Below are 24,406 nucleotides of genomic sequence, written 5' to 3' on the forward strand. Positions count from 1 at the left end.
AAGCTTTACTAACAACGGAGTGCCTGTGCAGCCAAATGTGGCTGCTCACAGTAATTTCATGAAGCCATTGTCGGTGCCTGTGTAATAATTTCAGCATAGCTCTGAGTAGCCCCACCCCCACCCCCATACCACCCCACCCTCATCCCACCTCGATACCATTCCGCAGAAATGGGAAAAGATAGCCCGGCCGCCACACATCTCAAAAGCAGCCTTAACTCGATTCATCCAGACCACAAATCCAACATGTTTCACCCAGCCCTCTGGGGCTTAATCATGGAGAGCCCCGCCCATCTCCATCCCATCCTTCCTGGCCATTTGCACCATCAACCGCCACTCTACATAACTAAAGCCAAGGGATTTTTGGTCACATGACAGCAAGGCTTTTTTTTTTTTTTTTAAAGGTTTTAGCATTTGAACAAAAAAGATGTAATATTACTGTGGTATCTGTCTTTTCTTAAATGATTACCAAGGAGTCCACATATTAGATTGTAATGTCTGATGGTTGTTCTGCTTAGTTCCCCCAAGTACATTATATCATCTATCTGAGGTGGAGCTGTTCACAACATATTAGTCATTGCAGAATTGAATGAGTATTTGAGAAAGGAAAAGACTAATTTAACGTGCATTAGTCGCAGGGTGATACTGCGAATGCACCGATCTTGGAGTGTGCCACCGCCCCGATATTGAGGGAATTTGAATGAAAACTAGTGGTTTGGGCTTTAAAGGCACACGGTACAATTCGTATGAAAAAACTAGAAAATGTATTGGTATGAAAATATGATAAAATCAGTTAAAAACATAAAATCAAAATAGAAATTAAATGAATAGCTGGTTTTACACAGGTTATCACAATAATTATATGATCTCAATATACAAAGGCTTAAATATAAAGCAGAATCATAGATACAATCTTATAATGTGTAACCCGAGTAGTGATCCGGAGGATATGGAGGGCTTGCTCTACATGTTGCACGCTTTTGAATAGCGCTTCCTCTTAAATATGTATGTGAATTACAGGAGATGACCACCACATATGTACAATAGTGTCTTCTGCATTATGACTGTAACAACACTTCATGAGTAAGCCATAGAAATGGATGCCAAACGCAAAGGGAATAGATGCCATCATGCAGACAGTTTGAAATTCTGCTGACATAACCATAAGACTTTAAATTTCATTTTTTTTCCCAGATAGCATAATACCAATATCTTTTTCCTATTTAACAAAATAATTTGGGAAAGTAGGGGTGTCTTTCAAAGAGGCTAGATTTATATACTAGAAAGTACATGATCAGGGCCTAATAGAAAAACTTCAAACGGGTTTTAATCTGCTGAGTCCCTGACAGGCTGTGGAAGAGAATTTATAAAGTGTATTACCTAAGTATACCTCCACACAGAAACCTGACATTTTAACAGGGGTGTGTAGACTTTTTATATCCACTGTAAGTCATTTATGAAAGTGATGCCATTGATACAACCAATAAAGTAGGCGGTAAAACGTTAGGGTAAATCTGAGAGTTCTACTACACTTAAGGATTTCTCTATAGAAACCAACTGTTTCATTTTGATTGCAAATGTACACCAGTGAGTCTCATCAACAGTGAAGCAATATAGTATATTTCAAAATCGAGCATTATCAAACCTTTGGGTCATTGTTGGAGGTGAGCGGCCAATTCATAAATTTAACAGTCGATGCTTGGGTAGATGTTTTATCTGTTTTTTCTTCTATCAAGTTATCTCTATGAGATTTTTGCCTTTATATGGACTTTATTCACATTTATTTATTTGTATGTTTGGATACTCATCATATTTTTTTCTTTGAGTATACTACTTTATGGCACATTATTGAATAAGCCCACCATTCTCATCTTTTTTTTCTTTTACAATTATCAAACCCGCACCTTACTTTAAGTGGATTAAGATAGAGTGAGAGATTCTGGGAGTTCCAAATAAATTGTCTAGAAATCTTATTTAATGTTTATTAAAAAATGAAAGGGGGCTTTGTATAGGCAACATCTGATAAAGAAACAGAAGTCTTGGGAGCACATTCATTTTTAAGAACAATCTTCTTCCAGGATAGTGTGAGAAAATGAAAGGAAGGTAATAACTTTTCATATGAGTTATACATCTTTCTCATACTTTAGCCTTGGAAAGAACCACTGCCACACAGTAATCCAATGTACAATCATGTTTTGCAGTACACATTTTTCAAATAAATATCAACTGAATGATTGGCGTAGGGCAGGAATAGATGTTTTTTCTTAAATACTTAAATTAATAAGACCCCAAAATTAATAAGACCCCACATTTGAACAATCTCAACTGTTTTTCCCAGCTATTGCCTGTTTTTTTTTTTTACCCATGGGGGGAAATGTCTCTGCCTCTTATGAAGCGAATACTCACAGGCCTCCCCCTGTCCATCGCCGCTGCTGCCATGTCACAATATTGGGGTCGACCGTGAGTGTCAAGTGATCTCCTGGCTGAGCCTGTCAAGCCCCATACACACTATCAGTTTTCCTGTCAGTTTTCTCATCAGGTTTACCAAAACCATGTAGTGCAAGGGCCTGCCTGATTGCATACAAATTGAAACACTTGAGGTTTGACCTCATATTAGATGGTTTTGGTAAACCTGAAGAGAAAACCGTCAGGAAAACTGATAGTGTGTATGGGGCTTCACTCGCAGAAGACAGAGCAGCCGCTGAATGGAGTACAGCTGCGGCAGCCGCTTGGACTGCCCAGCCTTCTGTCTAAGTGACGGGCGGACGTGATGATGCCCTCTTCAGTTGCCAGGCACAGGTCAGGCTGCCTTTTTTTTCGGGACAGATCAGGCTGCATTTTTTTGAGGAAAGATCAGGCTGCGTTTCATGGGGACGGGTCAGGCTGCGTTTCATGGGGACGGGTCAGGCTGCGTTTCATGGGGACGGGTCAGGCTGCGTTTCATGGGGACGGGTCAGACTGCGTTTCATGGGGACGGGTCAGGCTGCGTTTCATGGGGACGGGTCAGGCTGCGTTTCATGGGGACGGGTCAGGCTGCATTTCATGGGGACGGGTCAGGCTGCGTTTCATGGGGACGGGTCAGGCTGCGTTTCATGGGCACTGGTAAATATTTTAGTACACCATTTGGTTCAGAATTGTTTTTTTCTTGTTTTCCTCCTCTAAAATCTAGGTGCGTCTTATAGCCAGGTGTGTCTTATGGAGCGAAAAATACAGTATATCTGTATTTTTGCAAGCAAACATAATATTAGAAAAAGATTAAAAATCAGCTTTTGCTAAAGATACATTTGTACTTCTGAGCACACGTTCCCATTTGTATTACTTGATAGTTTTTTTTTTTTTTTTTTAAATCTTTGCTTTATTTTAAGAATATTTTCACATACAGTGCAAAATACATACATACATACATTTCTTCCAAATTAATCAATGTCTTTCCTCCCTTCCCTGCTCTCTGCTACAAAGGTACTCCGTCTCAGATATATAATCTACCCTCTGTATCCATTCTTTTATAGATGGCTTCTCCACGTGAAGCCATTTTTTGGGATCAGGGCCTTTGCAGCATTGAGCAGGGGAGGGACCAAAGATTCTTGATATTGTTTCTTAGTTTTATTTTTCCCATGAAATGACACATTCCAGGCATTTTGATTGTCGACAAGTGTTGTGCTACTTGTGCACATTTAATTTCCCATTGGTCCCCAACTATCCTAAAAAATATTTTTTTTCACATGTCCAAGGTGAATAATCTCAGTGAAATAAAGTGTCAGGCTAGCCTTTCAGTAAGTCTATTATAAATATTTCATAGAAGTGCTGGGTGTCTAAGGAGCGATTTACTGTAGATGGTTTCTAAGCATGTCCCTAGTACTAACATATCTTGGTTCCAGTATTAATGGGCACCCATAAAGCACGGCAGCCCACTCGTAAGAATGGCTACTTTATTTTTAGAAAAATATGAAAAGTACAACTGTACATCATGTAGAATCTGTGTTTCAAAGTAAAAGATTAACCTGCACACATGCTGTGTCCTTTCCTATTCCTTTAGTTTTTTTTTTTTTTTTTTGTGTACATTTATCACATTTCAAATGATTTGCCAAAACTTTTTTATGTATAGTACTGCATGTTGTGGTAGGTGTACTGTATGATATTCTAAGCACAGTCTCACTATAGACTAAATTCAAATGCTGGCAGCCACAGTACATGATTGGGTTAAGAACTGCTTGATTTTCTTTGATCTAGGAATTCAATATTTGGATCTGTGACTTGGTAAAGCTGTCTTTTCAAAGCAGCCCTTTGTGGTCAGACAGCATAATACATAAATCATAAAACTCTGTGTATGAGCTGGTTTATTTTGAATTCTACAAGCAGTGTAAACACTCCCCAGCCTTCAATCCATGTCATTTTTTATTGGAGAAAGGTGATTGAGAGTGCCCAGGCTTCATTGTCACTTTTGGTTTCCTCTAAGAGCCAGACATTTTAATTAATTCTCTCTGTCAGTTCTATATTTCTTGGTTCCAAAAGCATAGAGTACCTGTCATGGTTCAAAGACTCAAATAAATGACATTTGTCGTTTATGGACCAAAAAAAATGACAATGTAATGGAAAAGTTCTGACTTGTAAGATTGAGTTCTTGTTGAAGTATTGCAGCCCACTACTTCTCAAAGTACACTAAAACTGTCAGGCCTTTTGTGACATATAAAAAATATAACAGAACTAAGGTTGTTATTTTGTGCCTTTTTACCCCGTATTTGACTTTTTATCTGGGTGCACTATGTTATTGGATCGGTCTTTGTAAATGTGTTAAAGCCCATTCACACAGGGACTACTTTGGATACGACTTCAAGTCACCCCAAGTCGCGCTGCATGAGAAAATCAATGTAAGTGAATGGAGCCGTCTTAATGCACTGTCACTGTCTTAACAGAAGCAACAATATAGGAAGAGAACATACATTTCTCAGGCAAACCCCTCACACAGAGCTGATTGTTGTTTGATTGGCCACTGGAAAGCCTCCTGTCCTGGAGGCAACTTGAAGTTGCCTTGTAAGTTGCCTCATGTTGCACTGTGATTCATACCCAAGTCGTGTCTAAGTTGCCTCCCAAAGTCGTGCCTGAAGTTGTGTTGCCCCTGTGTAAATGAAGTCTTAAAGGAAAGCTATGGCCTAGTAGCTTATTTAAACTTTTTTTGAAAAATATTTGTAAATATGTTGAGCTGTTATTGTGGCATGAGCTCTCTTACCAGAAATCTTAAAGTGGTTGTAAAGCCATTTTTTTAACTTTTACCTACAGGTAAGCCTATAATAAGGCTTACCTGTAGCTATAGAGAATATCTCCTAAACCTGTACAGTTTAGGAGATATTCCCCTCGCAATGCGCCACTGATTACAGCGGCGCATGCGCAGGGGGGGATCCTCGGCGAAAGGACCGGCAGCCGCCGGACCTTGCAGAATTGAAGTCTCCCGCGCGCATGCGCGGAAGTGACGACATTGCCGCTCCAGCCAATCACAGCGCTGGAGCGGCAATACCCGGAAGACATGCCGAGTCAAGATGACACCTCGCTCGGTGTGGACCAGGCAAGTTCTCTTCTCCTCGTTCCGAGGTAAGTATTTCATAATGAGCTAGTATGTCTTTTGCCTTGCAGGTGTAAAAAAAATTATTCCATATGTGGGTTTACAACCGCTTTAAGTCAATTACTTGCTCGTCTAAGAAGGGCCATCCCCAAATACCTGCGGTCGTCTCTGCCCTCCCCTTCCTCCTGTTAGCTGCCTGAACACTTCCTCTTTCAGCTCTTTACCCAAAATCATCAAACAGATGTGCATTGTGCAATACAATACAGCATGTCTTACAATGCATATTGTCCATTAGGTTTTGTGCACACATAGTTTGTGTTTTCCTGCTTTACAAAGACTCTGCTATATTGGAACTTTCGGATTGTATGGGGTAGTGCTGGGTTGCCCTGCCTTGCGTTGTGTTGCATTTATGTAAACACGGCATGTCCTGTTCAGATGTCAATTCGAGTTGCTTTTTACAGTATTTACCTACACAAGTCAATAAGAGTGCAATGTAAAAGCATAGTAAGCACACTTGAGAGGCAGTTTAAGGCTGTGCTCACACTATTGCGAATTGGATGCAGGATCCCCGCATTCAATTTGCAATAGCAGGAGATTGTGACAGGCTCTCTATGGAGCCGGTTCACATATCTCCGATGCGGCTCCAGTGCGAATTTGCACAGGAGCCCTGTGCGTCTTTTGGTCTGTTTCAGGTCCGATTTCAAAATTTAGGCTGAAATCGGACCTGAAACAGTACGCATCGGACCCCTGCTGGGAGCCACATTGGCATTAGATGTGAACCGAGCCTAATCCTGTTGGCACCTAAAAGCATTTTGTTAAATGTACACACAGGCATTAGGCTCAGAAACCAGTCAAATGCAGTCATTAACCACTTCCCGACCTCCTCATGTACATATACGTCAGCAGAATGGCACGGACAGGCACATGTACGTACCTGTACGTCCTCTGCTAGACGTGGGTGGGGGATCGGGACCCCCCCCCCAGTACATGCGGAGGTCGGGTCCGCTCGGGGAGCGATCCGGGACGACGGCGCGGCTATTTGTTTTTAGCTGCTCCGTCGCGATCGCTCCCCGGAGCTGAAGAACGGGGAGAGCCGTGTGTAAACACGGCTTCCCCGTGCTTCACTGTGGCGGCGCATCGATCGGGTGATCCCCTTTATAGGGGAGATCCGATCGATGATGTCATTCCTACAGCCACACCCCCCTACACTAGTAAACACACACACAGTGATCCCTAAATGTTACAGCGCCCCCTGTGTTTAACTCCCAAACTGCAACTGTCATTTTCACAATAAAGAATGCAATTTAAATGCATTTTTTGCTGTGAAAATGACAATGGTCCCAAAAATGTGTCAAAATTGTCCGAAGTGTCCGCCATAATGTCGCAGTCACGAAAAAAATCGCTGATCGCCGCCATTAGTAGTAAAAAAAAAAAAAATGCAAAAAAACTATCCCCTATTTTGTAAACGCTATAAATTTTGCGCAAACCAACCGATAAACGATTATTGCATTTTTTTTTACCAAAAATAGGTAGAAGAATACGTATCGGCCTAAACTGAGGAAAAGAAAAAATTCTATATGTTTTTGGGGGATATTTATTACAGCAAAAAGTAAAAAATATTGCATTTTTTTCAAAATTGTCGCTCTATTTTTGTTTATAGCGCAAAAAATAAAAACCGCAGAGGTGATCAAATACCACCAAAAGAAAGCTCTATTTGTGGGGAAAAAAGGACGCCAATTTTGTTTGGGAGCCACGTCGCACGACCGCGCAATTGTCTGTTAAAGCGACGCAGTCCCGAACTGTAAAAACCCCTTGGGTCTTTAGGCAGCAATATGGTCCGGGGCTTAAGTGGTTAAAAAGCATACTTTTACTTTTCATGGAGAAATAGATTTCCTTTAAGATGGTTTTTATTTGATATTTTGTTGTATAAACAACTAAATCGGTTAAACTGTGATACACCTGGGCATACTGCATTCACAAAAATGCAATACAATGAACAGGCCATTTAGAAAAGTTTCAAAAACTTGCATCAACAGAAAATGACTAACTTTTCTTTCAATCAGGGGTCTCAAACTGGCTGTTCTCCAGCTGTTGCAAAACTAGTCCCATCATGCCTCTGCCTCTGCCTGTGGGAGTCGGGCTTGTCAACCTTGCAATACCTCATGGAACTTGTAGTTTCGCAACATCTGGAGGGCTGCCAGTTTGAGACCACTGTTTTAAATGATCACTTTTGATTTTTCCTGTGTAGGACTTTGTTTGAAGATCATTTTTTTTAAATAAAACTTTTTTTTTATTGCTCAAGAAACACATAGTAAAATCATACATGTATCACATTACACTTTGTTTTGTCGTTGAATAATCAGTTATGCCCTGTGTACATGATCGGTTCATCCGATGAAAACGGACTGATGGATTTTTTCATCGGATATCCGATGAAGCTGACTTTCATCAGTCTTGCCTACACACCATCAGTTAAAAAAACGATCGTGTCAGAACGCGTGATGTAAAACACAACGACATGCTGAGAAAAATGAAGTTCAATGCTTCCGAGCATGCGTCAACTTGATTCTGAGCATGCGTTGATTTTTAAGCGATGGATTTCCCCACAGACGATCGTTTTTTTCTATCGGTTTTTTAATCATCAGATAATTTTAAACCAGGTTCTAAGTTTTTTCACCGATGGGAAAAAAACTGATGGGGCCCACACACGATCGATTCGTCTGATGAAAACGGTCCATCAGGCGGGAGAGGAAGAGGAGAGACTGTGTTTTTTCCCCTTTTTTTTGGTGGGGGGGGTTTAACTATTCTAAGTTTAAACCGATATTCTCGATTTTTTTTTTTCTTGAGGGGGAGGGAAGTACGTAGTGGAAGGGCTAGAAGGATAGTCAAATTACAAGGATGTAATTAAGGATAGAATTAAAATAATATAAGTTTAAAGATAAAGTAGTAAATAGGGGGACAGAAGAAATGAAATGTGTTCATAAGTAACATAAGCAGAATGTATGCATAAGTTGGTTTATTTGTAAAGATGTATTATAATTATCCTTGTGAAAAATAAAATATTAAAATAAAGAATTGAAAAAAAAAAAACGGTCCATCAGACAGTTTTCATCAGACGAACCGATCGTCTGTACGCGGCATCACACAACCATTCGTCATTATAACCTGTCATCTACATATACTGTAAATGTGAATAGACTTTACATTGCACATAGGTTTTTAAATTATTTTTCCGATATTGCATTTCAATCCCTTGCCATACAAACTTATGTTTCTAGGTTTAAAATTAAAATTACTCTACACCCATCCTAACAATGATAACATCAACAGAGGTGTGTTTTTGTTTTTTGCATCATAATCTTGCTCTGTGGACATTTAAAGTGACAACCTACATTGGAAACATGTAATTTATAACAGAAATTTAAAATGTTTCTAATATTTTAGGTATATATATATATATATATATATATATATATATATATATATATATATATATATATATATATATATATATATATATATAGCTAATATGAATGAAAAGAATTCACAAATCCTAAATGCACTCTTTATTACCTGACTGTTGCAGGCTGCATTATGTGTATTGAAAGGTTGGTGTCATGCCCAACACTTTATATATAAAAAGTATTCTTTCTTATATACTGTATATTCCATGTTTATTACATTTATTATGTCTAATGAATGGCTCTCATTTAGAGTGGTGTTAAAAAATAAAGCGATCGTGTTGTACAGCCATGCAGATGACATTTAGTGATTGCCTTTTACTAAGTTCAAGCCTTTGTTTAACACAAACTTGATTTACTGTTTAGGATCTGAACCTTATCTCAATGCTTGTGGACAATGCTACAATTGGTGAATGGAACCTTCAAGGACTTCCCAGTGACGACCTGTCTATCCAGAATGGAATTATTGTTACCAAAGCATCTCGTTTTTCACTTCTTATTGACCCACAGGGTCAAGGGAAAATATGGATTAAAAATAAAGAGAAAAATAATGAACTACAGGTAAAATAATCAGGAACATTTTTGCTGTTTCTGCTTTCTTTCCCTTACATATAACATTTGTGTACTAAATTGTTCTGTATGTTTTATTAGTCTAATGCTTTCATGAACCCCCCCCCCCCCCATCTTTTAATCTATTTAATCCATTTTAGCTTAGCAAAACACACATTAGGAAAATCTATATTTAAGAGGTTCACAGAAAAGTTCTATGTAGTGGGAATGAGGAAATTCAGTGGTCCTCCAGCTGCTTAACTGTATAGGTGTGTGTTAGATTTTTTTATTTTATTTATTGTTCTTTTTATTTTTTAGTAGAAGTTTAATAGTCATGCAGGCAAGAGTACAAACTGCAGCCTGCAACACTTAAGGGGGTTGTCCATGGCACAGGTCTATACATTGCTCTAGTGCCCCTCATGAATAGGGGCACTAGAGCAAGCCGCTGTCATGTCTATTCTCTATATACACCTATTTCCCTAAGTTCTACTTCAAAAAAGCTTGTTTATTAGCAATACTAGGCTGTTTTCAAAAGACAAGGTAAAGAAAACAAGTGCAAACCTGAAAGTTACCAACAGCAACCAGTTTTATCTGAAAGATGGAAATTAATGTAGAGTTAATATAGACATATAATAATAATATGTTTTACTTGAGTTTCTGTAAAATGTCCCATTGTTTGCCGCACATGCATAGTTAATTTCTGGATCAGGAAAAAAAAAATTGGGGATTGGATCAAACTTCTGTGTGATGCAGAATGTGCTTGGGTGAAGACAGTCTGAGATTCACTTGATGTCAAAGCATATAGACCTATATGAAAAAGCACCACAGGTTTGAGACAAGGGAGGAAAGATTTTAACCTCCCTGGCGGTATGATTCTGTCTGGAATTACGTACCAAAAGCGGTACAATTATTTTGCAAGGAAATTGGCGTTTTATACTGTAGGCCTGTAATTTTTAGAAATAACTCACTTAAATCTGACCAAGCAAGAGTCTTGTAGGCATCCCGGGAATGATTTTTTTTTTTAAAACAAAATTATAAATTATAATATAATAAATAATTATAAATAATTATAACAAATAATAATATAATTATAATAAAAATTATTCAATAATGTAATCAACTCAAAATCACTGAAATTTGCAGTTGCAGAATTGTCCCTGTCATTATTTTATTTTTTTTATGACGAATTTCCCCGCAAATCGCTATCGCACATTTCTGCAAGTGATTATAATTTATTATCGCTGTTTTCTAGCTGATCTAAAACCATTTTTGACATAAAGGGACACTTTTGGTCAATCTACAGTTTTTAGGCAGAAATGACATTTTTTATTATATAAAAGTACATGCAGGGCACTGGGCAGACCACTAGGGACAAGGGGGGTGTGTATTTTTTACATACAGTACTGTAATCTATAAGATTACAGTATACTGTATGTAAAGTGTTTGTTTACTTTTTTTAATTTGGCGCCGTTCTCCGTCCCCGTGCGTCGTAACGTCGCAGGGAACGGAGATCGGCGTCACACGGGGACTGTGAATCGAGCGAGGAGGTCCCGCTCGCTCACACAGCGGGTGGCATCGCTGGATCCAGGGACAAGGTAAGTAAACCAAGCCTGTGGATCCAGCGAAAGGTAAGCCTGTCCAGCCCGAGCGTGACTCGGGTTTACCGATCCTAACATGAAAAACCAACCCCGAGTCACGCTCGGGTTTACCGTCAGGGGGGTTAAGTAACATGGATGGTGTGCTCCTTGTTACATTATTTAAAAAAAAAACTATTTCTTAAATACATTTTTAGAAACATAAGAATTATAATTTTGTCTTTTATTCATGCACTTGCTGATATTATACTACATTTCAGGATCAGCACCCTTCTTAGATGGTTCAGGTTAATAGGAACTGAGTTAGGAACACAAAGCCCACTCCTAACCCACCCATTTCCCACCCCACCCATTTCCTACATTGCCCTTCCCTAGGTAATGTAGCAGAGACTGAGTCCTCTGCACATTACTACTTTTTCACAATGTCTGCTGTTTTATGAAATTTGTGGTAAAGCAGTGTTTAAATGTCTAGTGGAGGTAGAACACTTCATAAGACCAACCTTACACTTCCATAGGTGTTATCTACGTCCTTGGCAATGCTGTGGCCCTGGTAATGGATCACATGCCACATGCGCCAGAGCAGATGGTTCAAATTACTTACCAGTATTGGCTGTTGATCTGACTGCCTGTAAGCAGAGTGTCCCTTTTGATTATTTTTAAATTCTCTTTAAATGGGGTTAGGTGGCTATGGAAAGAAATTTTTTTTTTGACAACTGGCAGAAGGAAGTTCAGCGATTTTGATTGAAGAGGCACAAGGGGGTGCCAACTAAGTGCTATACTGTAATAGTATCCCCTATCACTGCACCATATAATCTTTTCTATATACAGTGATTTTGATTTTAGCTGTAAAGACCTGTGGGAATAGGGGGCAATATAGTATAGTGATGTGGTATATTGGGGGGGGGGGGGGCAGGGAACTGTATCCCTATTTCCTTGAGGTAAACCAAATCCTACGTGATTACTACTGCACCAAAATATTTTTTAACAGTGGTGATGGTAAGAATATGTTTTTAGTAGCATGGAGAAGGGAAAGTAGCACAGTAGGTTTCTTGCCTGTGGTTGGAAACTAACCTACTTACCTGAGCCAATGAGTCTTAAGAGCCAGTTTTAACATTGGAACTCCTAATGGTCGGTGTTTAGGCAGGTTAAAATTATATGAATAAGAGGGCTTGAAATGTGGACATAACTCCAGTGACCATAATTTATCACTACATTTTAAAATGCTCTGTTAGCTTAGTTGGCACACATCTTTTTAATTCTTCAACTGGTAATTTTATAATGATGATAACCCTTTCTTCCTGTATGTCTGAGAAACAACTTTTGTTACACTCAACAATGATGTGCCTGCAGCTTGGTAATTAACGCTGTATAGTGATGGCCCATATGTTGTTAATAAATCTGCTGGGATGCAATAAACATGAAATTCCAATTATCATTTTATTTATATTAGTCTTTGTTACAGAACATTAAAACTGAGACACATGCAGTAAAAGAATAGGTATAGTTCTGAATCTTAGATTAGACTCACAACTGTTCTTATATTTTTTAAATTATTTTTAGATTGTTTTTGCTGAAATGATTTTATAGGTATTGGAGACATACCTTTTTACTTCAATGATTTTATAAACCTATTTGCAAATCTTTTTATAGTGTTTGTGTTTTCATGGGGAACACAGGATAGATGTATTTGAACAAGTAACAAATTTATTCATGCTTATTTTTTTACTTTAAGAAAACAGAAAAAATAATTGTTATCTGTAAATAATAACTTGTACTCAGTCCTATGCATCTAGATAATTTGTGTTATTGTTTCCTTATTTTCTGATTTCCCTGTACTTGGTTGGTACTTGTCTGCTGTATTTTTCACTGTAGAGAGTTTCCACTAGATTCCTGGATATAAAAAAAAAAAAAACAAGCAGGGTCATTTAATACGTAATGTAAATGTAAAGATCCATGTTTATATCTACAATCTATTAGCCCATAGCAGCCATTTAAATTTCAGTTTAATTAAATCAAATCGATAAATTCTGAACTGTTGAGACCGTATGGATTGCTGCACTTCGCTAGTAGTTAATAAGATAGGGGCAGATCCACAGAGATCTGCACCCGCGCAGCGTATCAGAGATATGCTACGCCGCCGTAACTTTCCCGGCTTTGGTTCGAATCCATAAAGATTTTGCGCCATAAGTTACGGCGGAGTAGTCTATCTCTTGCGGCGTAACGGCGCGTAATTCAAATCGGTGATTAGGGGGCGTGTTTCATTTAAATCAAGCGCATCCCCGCACCGAACGAACTACGCATGCTCCGTTCCTAAATTTCCCGCCGTGCATTTCGCTAAATGACGTCGCAAGGACGTAATTTTTTTTTTAACATGGACGTGAATTACGTCCATCCCGATTCACGGACGACTTACGCAATCAAAAAAAAAAATTCAAATTATACACGGGAACGACGGCCATACTTAAAGCGGGGGTTCACCCTATATAAAAAAAAAAAAAGCATTAAATTCGGCATAGTAGCGCAAGCTACAGTATGCCTGTCTGTATTTTTTTATCCCCGTACTCACTGTTATATCGTACATAGAAGATTCCGGGTAATGGGCGTTCCTTTGGAGAGGGAAGGTGTTTGACGGCCGGCCCTGGCACGTCACGCTTCTCCGGAAATAGCCGAAATAGGCTTGGCTCTTCACGGCGCCTGCGCATAGCCTGTGCGCAGGCGCCGTAAAGAGCCGAGACCTACTCCGGCTGTCTTCGGGGAGCGTGACGTGCCAGAGCCGGCCGTCAATCACCCTCCCTCTTGCTAGGAACGCCCATTCCCCGCGGCAGACGGAATCGTCTATGTACGATATAACCGTGAGTACGGGGATAAAAAAATTAAGACCGGCATAGTGTAGCTCGCGCTACTATGCCGGATTTTATGATGAAATGTTGTTCTGCAGGGTGAACCACCGCTTTAACATTGAGTACGCCACAGAATAGCAGCTTTAACTATACGCCGAAAAAAGCCGACTAGAGACGACGTAAAAAAATGCGAGGGCCACTCGTACGTTCGTGGATTGTCGGAAATAGCTAATTTGCATACTCGACGCGGAAAACTACAGGAACGCCACCCAGCGGACGCCGAAGTATTGCATCTTGGATCCGAAGGCGTACGCCTGTCGGATCTAACCCAGATGCCGTCGTATCTTGTTTTGAGGATTCAAAACAAAGATACGACGCGGGTAATTTGAAAGTACGCCGCCGTATCAGTAGATACGCCGGCGTACTCTCTCTGTGGATCTGCCCCATAGTTTATGTACATTTAAAAAAAATGCATTTAACTTTTTTACACATTCTTAAAAAAAAAATCTGTATAAAAAAAATGACATGCCACATTTTGAACCCAAATTATCAGCACTGTTTCTGCATGTTTGCTTTGTAAATAACATTGTGCCTTTTGTGTCTGCTTAGGTAACATCTCTGAATCACAAGTATTTTAGAACTCACCTGGAGGATAGTTTGTCTTTGGGAAGACCTCTTATGATTGAAGATGTCGGGGAGGAGCTCGATCCAGCACTTGACAATGTTCTTGAGAAAAACTTCATAAAATCTGGATCAACATTTAAAGTAAGAAAACTTTATTTCATAATATTGTGTAGATGTGCTTCAGTGAGATGCAGGAATGAGAGAATCTATTAACCAGATTTCAGTAGGATCTGAAAAGCAGTGACAAAAGTAGACACACGCAAATAGATAAATACACCTAGTTAACGCTGGTTATACATGGATCAAATTTCGGACAGTTCAGCATATATAAATATAAATTTTGATCTATATATGGGCAAGCTGGTTGTACAGAAGTTGATTTAATGGTTGGCGTCTGTACAACCAGCCTTTTGGGCAATTTCAGCATAAGCAGCACCAGCTATAGCTGGCAGCACTGATCAATGTAGTTAACAAGTCTCCTTGCCATCAGAACACAATAATTCAGCTGTAGAAATTCCCCCATCCACATTGAATGCGTGGATGTGAGAATTGGGTCCTTTTTTTTTTTTTTTTTTTTCATTCAACCTGTGGTTTGAAAAAAAAAAAAGACAAATGTACGGGCTTCTAAGTTTACACCTTAGTCAAGGCAATTTATAGTACTTAAAGCGGAGTCCTGCCTGCCCCTTTAAAAATTAAAAGTTAGCAGCTACACATAAGCTGTAGCTGCTGACTTTTAGGCTTCATTTCCACTGGCGTTTTTACAGCCACTTTTCTGAGCGTTTTTTACAGCTTAAAAACGCCTGTCCATGTTATTCTATGGCATCATGCCCACATAGACGTTTTTGAGCTGCAAATGGCATAGGCGTTTTTGAGCTGTAAAAAAAACGCAGGACCAGGGCGTTCTGAAGCTCCAGAGTAGAGCTGTAAAAACGCCAGACGTTAAACCGCGTGGACAGGCGTTTTTAAGCTGTAAAAAAGCCTAACAACAGTGGCTGTAAAAACGCCAGTGGAAATGAAGCCTTAACATTAGGACACTTACCTGTCCTGGAGTCCAGCGATGTCTACATTGCAGACAATGTTTATATCGGCTGGTCTGGTGCTGCCACCACCATTGCGGGTTAGGGAACCCGGCAGTGTAGCCTTTGGGCTTCACGGCCGGGTCCCCACTGCGCATGTGTTAAGCGTGCTGCACTGTCTCACTGGCCCAGCAGAAGGAGAGGAGGAGGAGGGGGACTGAGCTGCTGATATAATTCGGAAGTGGGGACTGGGTACCTGTAAAAATCAGGTATCCGCTCCCCCCCCCCAAAAAAAAAGGTGCCAAATATGGCACCGGAGGGGGGGGGGGAATCTGATAAGTGGAAGTTCCACTTTTGGGTGGAACTCTGCTTTAAGACGTGTGGTTTTCTTGAGGATACATACAGTCAGGTCCATAAATATTGGGACATCGACACAATTCTAATCTTTTTGGCTCTATACACCACCACAATGGATTTGAAATGAAACTAACAAGATGTGCTTTAACTGCAGACTTTCACCTTTAATTTGAGGGTATATACATCCAAATCAGGTGAATGGTGTAGGAATTACAACAGTTTGTATATGTGCCTCCCACTTTTTAAGGGACCAAAAGTGTGCGTTATTCCCTCATTATCCCATTTACAAGGAGCAGATAAAAGGTCCAGAGTTCATTTCAAGTGTGCTATTTGCATTTGGAATCTGTTGCTGTCAACTCTCAATATGAGATCCGAAGAGCTGTCACTATCGGTGAAGCAAGCCATCATTAGGCTGAAAAAACAAAACAAACCCATCAGAGAGATGGAAAAAAACATTAGGTTTGGCCAAATCAACTGTTTGGAACATCCTTAAAAAGAAAGAACGCATCGGTGAGCTCAGCAGCAGCAAAAGACCCGGACGACTACGGAAAACAACTGTGGTGGATGACCGAAGAATTATTTCCCTGGTGAAGAAAACACCCTTCACAAGTGTTGGCCAGATCAAGAACACTCTCCAGGAGGTAGGTGTACAGTGGGGATCGAAAGTTTGGGCACCCCAGGTAAAAATTTGTATTAATGTGCATAACGAAGCCAAGGAAAGATGGAAAAATCTCCAAAAGGCATCAGATTACAGATTAGACATTCTTATAATATGTCAAAAAAAGTTAGATTTTATTTCCATCATTTACACTTTCAAAATTCCAGAAAACAAAAAAATGGCGTCTGCAAAAGATTGGGCACCCTGCAGAGTTAATACCTTGTACTGTCCCCTTTGGCAAGTATCACAGCTTGTAAACGCTTTTTGTAGCCAGCCAAGAGTCTTTCAATTCTTGTTTGAGGTATCTTTGCCCATTCTATCTTACAAAAGTCTTCCAGTTCTTTGAGATTTCTGGGCTGTCTGTCACGCACTGCTCTTTTAAGGTCTATCCATAGATTTTCAATTATGTTGAGGTCAGGAGATTGTGAAGGCCCTGGCAAAACCTTCAGTTTACGCCTCTTGATGTAATCCCCCCATGGATTTTGAGGTGTGTTTAGGATCATTATCCATTTGTAGAAGCCATCCTCTCTTTAACTTCAGCTTTTTCACAGATGGCATCAAGTTACCATCCAAAATTTCAGAAAATTTTATTGAATCCATTTTTCCTTCTACTCGTGAAATTTTCCCTGTGCCACTGGCTGCAATACAACCCCAAAGCATGATTGATCCACCCCAATGCTTAACAGTTGGACAGAGGTTCTTTTCATTAAATTCTGTGCCCTTCCTTCTCCAAACGTACCTTTGCTCATTCCGGCCAAAAAGTTATATTTTAACCTCATCGGTCCACAGAACTTGTTCCAAAATGCATCAGGCTTGTCTATATGTTCATTTGCAAAGTTCAAACGCTGATTTTTGTGGTGAGGACGTAGAAGAGGTTTTCTTCTGATGACTATTCCATGAAGACCATGGCCCAGATTCAGGTAGAATCGCGCAATATTTGCGTGGGCAAAAAGCAAAAAATTTTCTCTGCGCCCACGCAAATATTGCGCTTTGCCCGCGATTCACGGAGCAGTTGCTCCGTAAATTGCGCGGGCGATATGCTAAATAGCCCTGCGTAAGGGCGCCTAATGTAAATGATCCCGCCGGGGGCGGGAATCATTTAAATTAGGCGCTCTCCCGCGCCGAGCGAACAGCGCATGCTCCGTCGGGAAACTTTCCCGACGTGCATTGCGGCAAATGACGTCGCAAGGACGTCATTTGCTTCTAAGTGAACGTGAATGGCGTCCAGCGCCATTCACGGTTCACTTACGTAAACGACGTAAAATTTGAACGTCGCGAGCGGGAAGCGCAGCTATACTTTAGCATTGGTTGCGCCTGCTATTAGCAGGAGCAGCCTTATGCTAAAGTGGCCGTACGGAAACTCCGTACCTTGCATGCGCAGGGCCCGCGCAACTTTTGTGAATCGGTGGTAGTATGCAATTTGCATACTATACGCCGATCACAATGGCCGCGCCCCCCTAGCGGCCAACGCAAGAATGCAGCCTGGGATGTGAAGGCATAAGGAGGCTTATGTCTGTCACATCCTAGGCTGCAGTCGGTGTAACAAGGTTCCTGAATCAGGAGCACTCGTTACACCGGAGCAAGTAAGCCCTTGCGCCGCGCAACCTATGGTTGCGCGGGCGCAAGTGCTTCTTGAATCTGGGCCCATATTTGTACAAGTATCTCTTTATAATGGAATAGTGTACCACAACTCCAGTGTCTGCCAGATCTTTCTGGAGGGATCGTGCAGTCAAACATGGGTTTTGAATTGCTTTTCTCACAATCCTGCAAGCTGTTCTGTCTGATATTCTTCTTGGTCTTCCAGATCTTGCTTCAACTTCCACTGTTCCTGATGACTGCCATTTCTTAATTACATTCCGAACAGAGTATATTGACATCTGAAAATGCTTTGCTATCTTCTTATAGCCTTCTCCAGCTTTGTGAGCGTCAACTATTTTCAGTTTTAGTTTTCTAGACAACTGCTTAGAAGAACCCGTGGTGCTGATTGTTGGGGCAAGATCAGATGAGTCTGGGCATTTAAAATCTTTGAGATTGACATCACCTGGGTTTCCCAGATGATGATTGAGAACAGTCCATGACATTTTTTTGTTTTCTGTAATTTTGAAAGTGTAAATGATGGAAATAAAATCTACCTTTTTTTGACATATAATAAGAATGTCTAATCTGTAATTTGTTGCCTTTTGGAGATTTTTCCATCTTTCCTTGGCTTCGTTATGCACATTAATACACATTTTTACCTGGGGTGCCCGAACTTTCAATCCCCACTGTATCTGTGTCAAAGTCAACAATCAAGAGAAGACTTCACCAGAGTGAATTCAAAGGGTTCACCACAAGATGTAAATCATTGGTGAGCCTCAAAAACAGGAAGGCCAGATTAGAGTTTGCCAAACATCTAAAAAAGCCTTCACAGTTCTGGAACAACATCCTATGGACAGATGAGACCAAGATCAACTTGTACCAGAGTGATGGGAAGAGAAGAGTATGGAGAAGGAAAGGAACTGTTCATGATCCAAAGCATACTACCTCATCAGTGAAGCATGGTGGTGGCAGTGTCATGGCGTGGGCATGTATGGCATCCAATGGAACTGATTCTCCTGTATTTAGTGATGGTGTGACTACTGACAAAAGCAGCAGGATGAATTCTGAGGTGTTTTGGGCAATATTATCTGCTCATATTCAGCCAAATGCTTCAGAACTCATTGGACAGCGCTTCACAGTGCAGATGGACAATGACCCGAAGCATACTGCAAAAGCAACCAAAGAGTTTAAGGGAAATAAGTGGAATGTTATGCAATGGCAAATTCAACCACCTGACCTGAATCTGATTGAGCATGCATTTCACTTGCTGAAGACAAAACTGAAGGGAAAATGCCCCAAGAACAAGCAGGAACTGAAGACAGTTGCAGTAGAGGCCTGGCAGAGCATCACCAGGGATTAAACCCAGAGTCTGGTGATGTCTGTGCGTTCCAGACTTCAGGTTGTAATTGACTGCAAAGGATTTGCAAGCAAGTATTAAAAGTGAACGTTTGATTTATGATTGTTAATCTGTCCCATTACTTTTGGTCCCTTAAAAAGTGGGAGGCACATATACAAACTGTTGTAATTCCTACACCGTTCATCTGATTTGGATGAAAATACCCTCAAATTAAAGCTGGAAGTCTTCAGTTAAAGCACATCTTGTTCATTTCATTTCAAATCCATTGGGGTGATGTAAAGAGCCAAAAAGATTAGAATTGTGTCAATGTCCCAATATTTATGGACCTGACTGTATGTGCTGTAAAGTGCAATAAATATCTAACAAAGGTGCCACAATTATTATTTGTTTGCCTGAGGCCTCGTACACACGACCGAACATGTCTGCTGAAACTGGTCCACGGACCAGTTTCCGCGGACATGTTCGGTCGTGTGTACGGCCGACCGGACTAGATTCCCGGCCTAGCGGACAGGTTTCCAGCGGACAAATGTTGGCATGCTAAGAAACATGTCCGCTGGAAGCCTGTCCGTCGGACTTGTCCGATGGTCTGTACGACTCATCGGACATGTCCGCTGGGCCGAAATCCCCCGCATGCGTCGAAGTAATTCGACGCATGCGTGGAAGCATTGACCTTCCAGGGTCGCGCACGTCGCCGCGTCATCGTCGCGGCCACGTCACTGCGTTCGCTGTCTGCGGGGAATTTGGTCTGATGGTGTGTACAGCCATCAGACCAAAATCCGGCAGCGGACATGTCCGATGAAAACGGTCCGGAGTCCGACCGTGTGTACAAGGCCTGACAGTCAGATTAAAAAAGCAGAGCTCTAGACAATTATTTTTTCACAGTGGGAAAGACTCGCAGCTTTTTTGCTTTTGTCTGGGGGGGAGGAACTATATTAGTAAATATTTAAACACCAAATTTTATGGGCATGTAGACTGATGACTGCAATATGATTTATGTGTCATTATAGGTAAAGGTTGGTGATAAGGAAGTAGACGTCATGAAAGGATTTACGCTATATATTACAACCAAGTTGGCAAACCCAGCATATACACCTGAAATTAGTGCAAAGACTGCGGTAATTGACTTTACTGTGACAATGAAAGGATTGGAAGATCAGCTCCTTGGTCGTGTCATTCTCACAGAAAAACAGGTAAGGACTATATCCTTATGTGTATGTGTTATAAAGTGTGTACTGGCAGGTGCCTCAATAATATACTATTGTAGCATCTGGTATCTCAGAGCAGAGGACAGTCTTTGTTTCCCCAAAATAAACTTCTGTCAGAACTTGACGAGGAGGTAGTACCATCTGTTGATTGCATCCAACTCTCGGATTGGATCTGTTATAGGAGTGTTTTATAGAAGGACATTTTCCACTATTGATATGCTACTTCATGGTTCAATGTAGTAAGACAACGAATAGTTCAGTATTAAAGTAGTAAAAAAAAGTAGTCCCCTATATCAAGCATTTCTTAGATAATGATCTTTAACATCTCTAAAATGTGCCTCTGTTTAACTAATGAAGCCACCAAGCTATTCATTCACTCTTGTTATCTCTTGCTTTGACTATTGCAACTCCCTTCTCATAAACCTACCTCTCCTTAGGCTAACCCCTCTTCAGTCTATTTTGAATGCTGCTGCCAGACTCCTCAACCTTACCAACTGCTCAGTGTCTGCCACCTGTCTCCGCCAATCCCTACACTGGCTTTCGATTGCCCAGAGAATTACATTTACAATACTAACAACAAACAACAAAGCAATTCACAACTCTGCCCCAAGCTACATTATCAATCTTGTCTTCAAATATCGCCCAAACCGACCTCCTGCTCTCAGGATCCCTTGCCTCCTCCCATGCTCTTCTCCAGGACTTCTTCAGAGCCTCTGGAACTCTCTGCCTCAATCTGTCTGGCTATCTCCTAGTCTGGCTAGCTTCAGGCGATCCCTGAAAACCCATCCCTTCAGGGAAGCCTATCATGCCTCCAACTAATCTTTTATCACTTCCATCATCTCATCCCCCATAGTTACAACCTTTTGTACCACTTGCCCCACCCTATAAGATTGTAAACTCTTATCAGCAGGGCCCTCCTAATCCCCTTGTAATTTATTGTATTGTAACCGTACTGTCTCCCTTTTATATTGTAAAGCGCTGCGTGACCTGTTGGTGCTATATAAATCCTGTATAATAATAGAGCAGGAAGTGAGGACAAAGTGCAACATGGGCACTGACAAAAATAAAAGGTTAGCTGGGATTCTAACCTTCTCCTTCATTGAAAGGCATTTTTTTTTGTTTTGTCATTGTCTCTCTGACAGTAAGGCCCCGTACACCCGACCGGTCCATCCGATGAGAATGGTCCGACGGACCGTTTTCATCGGTTCACCACTGAAGCAGACTGATGATCTGATGTGCGTACACACCATCAGTTCAAAAACTGATCGGGTCAGAAAGCGGTGACGTAAAACACACGACGTGCTGAAAAAAAATGAAGTTCAATGCTTCCAAGCATGCGTCGACTTGATTCTGAGCATGCGCGGGTTTTAAACCAATGCTTTTGTGTACTAACCATCGGTTTTGACCGATGGTCAGCCGTCCATCGGTTCGATTTTAAAGCAAGTTCTCTAATTTTTGTCCGAAGGACAACAGACCGATGGGCCGTACACACGGTCGGTTTGGACCGATGAAACTGAACTTTAGTCCGTTTTCATCGGTTTGGATCGGTCGTGTGTATGCGGCCTAAGAGGGAATCGCTCTAACAGAGGGTAATAAAAACCTGACAGGTTCTAATCCTTGAAATATGCCTTTGACGGATCTTGGATACCCCTGCTGGGCACCTCCGCCAGACCTTGCCTTGTCATAGAGAGGGTAGGGGGACAAGGAAGAACCGATGGAAACTCAAAACATTGCGATTTTGTCCTCTAGTCTCTGTCAAAATCTTTGGGTAGGTGGCCAGCCCACAGTCCCCTCCAACACACACAGTGATAGTGGGTTCTGTCACAATGCCAAGGGAATGTTTTGCCATTAAGTCTACCTGACAGATGTTATGTTTATATCCTAATGCACATGAAATTAGAAGTAAGTAGAATCTTTTGAAAAAAACATGTATTTACATATATCAAAAGTCTTCTGTTAAATTAGGTATTTTTGTAAAATGCTAAGAATTAACTGAAAAAAATTAATTATTTCTAAACATTTAAATAACTGGAATCCCCTCCCACAGATCACAGTAAGATCTAACTTGACAGATTTCCGTGTGCTTTCCGGAATTTGATATATAAAGAATGCTAAAAACAAAATATCATCTGCAAGTGTTTCTGATAGATGTTTTTCTCTTGACAGTACTCTGTAATCGAAGATCTGAGAAATCTGCCTCTTGAATACTTGATCGCCCTTTACATTTTAGCAAAACATTGCTTAGTGTTTTCTTTGAGTATTTATTCCCTTCCCTCATTTTATGTAGCCTCTGCAGTGTAATAAAGGTCTGTCTCCGTAACGGAACAATTGGAAAGGATCAAAGTGTACCATGGTGCTCCATCTGCCCACTTATTTCTTCATAGTGATGTTCAGTGCTTCTGGCAATATAATCCATATCCCCTTTGCTTTAATAATAAATATTGTCAATGTTACAGCTCTGTTCAGTAAATGCATACTTGTGTATTTTTATAGCTTTTGCAGTTAGAAAGGAAATGTATGTTTAGTTTAAAGTAGCCAAATTAAGCTATGTATTATTTTGTGCAATAAGGCTATGGGGAATGTGATTTTCTTTAATAGTCATGTCAGATTTAGAGAGAAATTAAAAATGCATTTTCCAGTTTATATTGTTGAAAATAATCAATCTCCTAAATGTTACTTTTATTTTGTGTATGGGCCATATTTTGCTGGATGGCTGATGGCTGCAATAAGTGCAGACCATATACAGAAATTAGTAAAGCTGTGACTTACAGTATGTGCTCACTAAACCCAGGACCCGATTGGGGTGTTTTTTCTTTCAAAGGCTGTGCAGCACTGGGCAGGCCAGTACATTGAAGAACTCGAGAGTGGGGATGGAGTATTTTTGGATGATGGCTCCACTGAGAGGGGGTCTGGGGTATATTTAAGACAGAATCACTCAAAGTGGCATTGTCCTTTTAAGACTTACTAGCTCTTACAATATTAGTTTACTAATGTGATAGTTACTTTAAGCACTATTTGCATCTTTTAGAGTACCTTCTGCTCCACTCTGCCAGATCAGTGCAAACAGCTTAATGTGCAACTGCTCCCGTGTTCTTCAGTGACAGCTCATATTTGATTGGCAGATGCTGCACCGCTTAAAACTTCTGTGATCAGCATGGTGCCTGGGACATTAAGAGAAGTACTTATGCAAAGAGCTTCAAAAGCAAATGTGCTAGGTGCCATGTTAATCACCAGAGGTCAGATCATAGGAAAAATCTTTAAAATAGTCAAACATGAGCTGCCAATGCAGAATTGGAGGGCATCTACATATTGGTCATACATTTGCTGACACTTATTTTTTCTGTAGGGAAATCGTGTGCTTTGGAAAATTCATGGAATTCATGCAGGTGCTGTAGTGTCAGTAAGCTTTCCCCTAGTGTCACCCCTGTATACATCTCTTGAGCAATAAATACCTTATGCTATACACTGGAAACTATATAACTGTTGACACTAGATGGTGTTGGAGTCAATATTCAGTCAGTGCTTAGACATTAATTCTTGTGTTGAACACATATTCAAACTCTTCCAGTTAGAAACCTTTAACGTTAATCACATGCTGACAAAAATATAGTG

General features: G+C 40.6%; 1 protein-coding gene across 1 annotated transcript in view; it reads left to right on the forward strand.

Moving 5' to 3' along the window:
* LOC120940565 (dynein heavy chain 5, axonemal-like) overlaps positions 1 to 24,406 on the forward strand; it is a 445,728-nt gene that overhangs the window by 320,313 nt on the left and 101,009 nt on the right. Inside the window, exons 63-65 of the mRNA XM_040353506.1 lie at positions 9,382 to 9,576; positions 14,609 to 14,764; positions 20,597 to 20,779. Coding sequence (XP_040209440.1) covers positions 9,382 to 9,576; positions 14,609 to 14,764; positions 20,597 to 20,779 — 534 coding nt within the window. The remainder of the gene's footprint in view (positions 1 to 9,381; positions 9,577 to 14,608; positions 14,765 to 20,596; positions 20,780 to 24,406) is intronic.

Source organism: Rana temporaria, chromosome 5 (genome assembly GCF_905171775.1).
Source record: "Rana temporaria chromosome 5, aRanTem1.1, whole genome shotgun sequence".
NCBI lineage: Eukaryota > Metazoa > Chordata > Amphibia > Anura > Ranidae > Rana > Rana temporaria.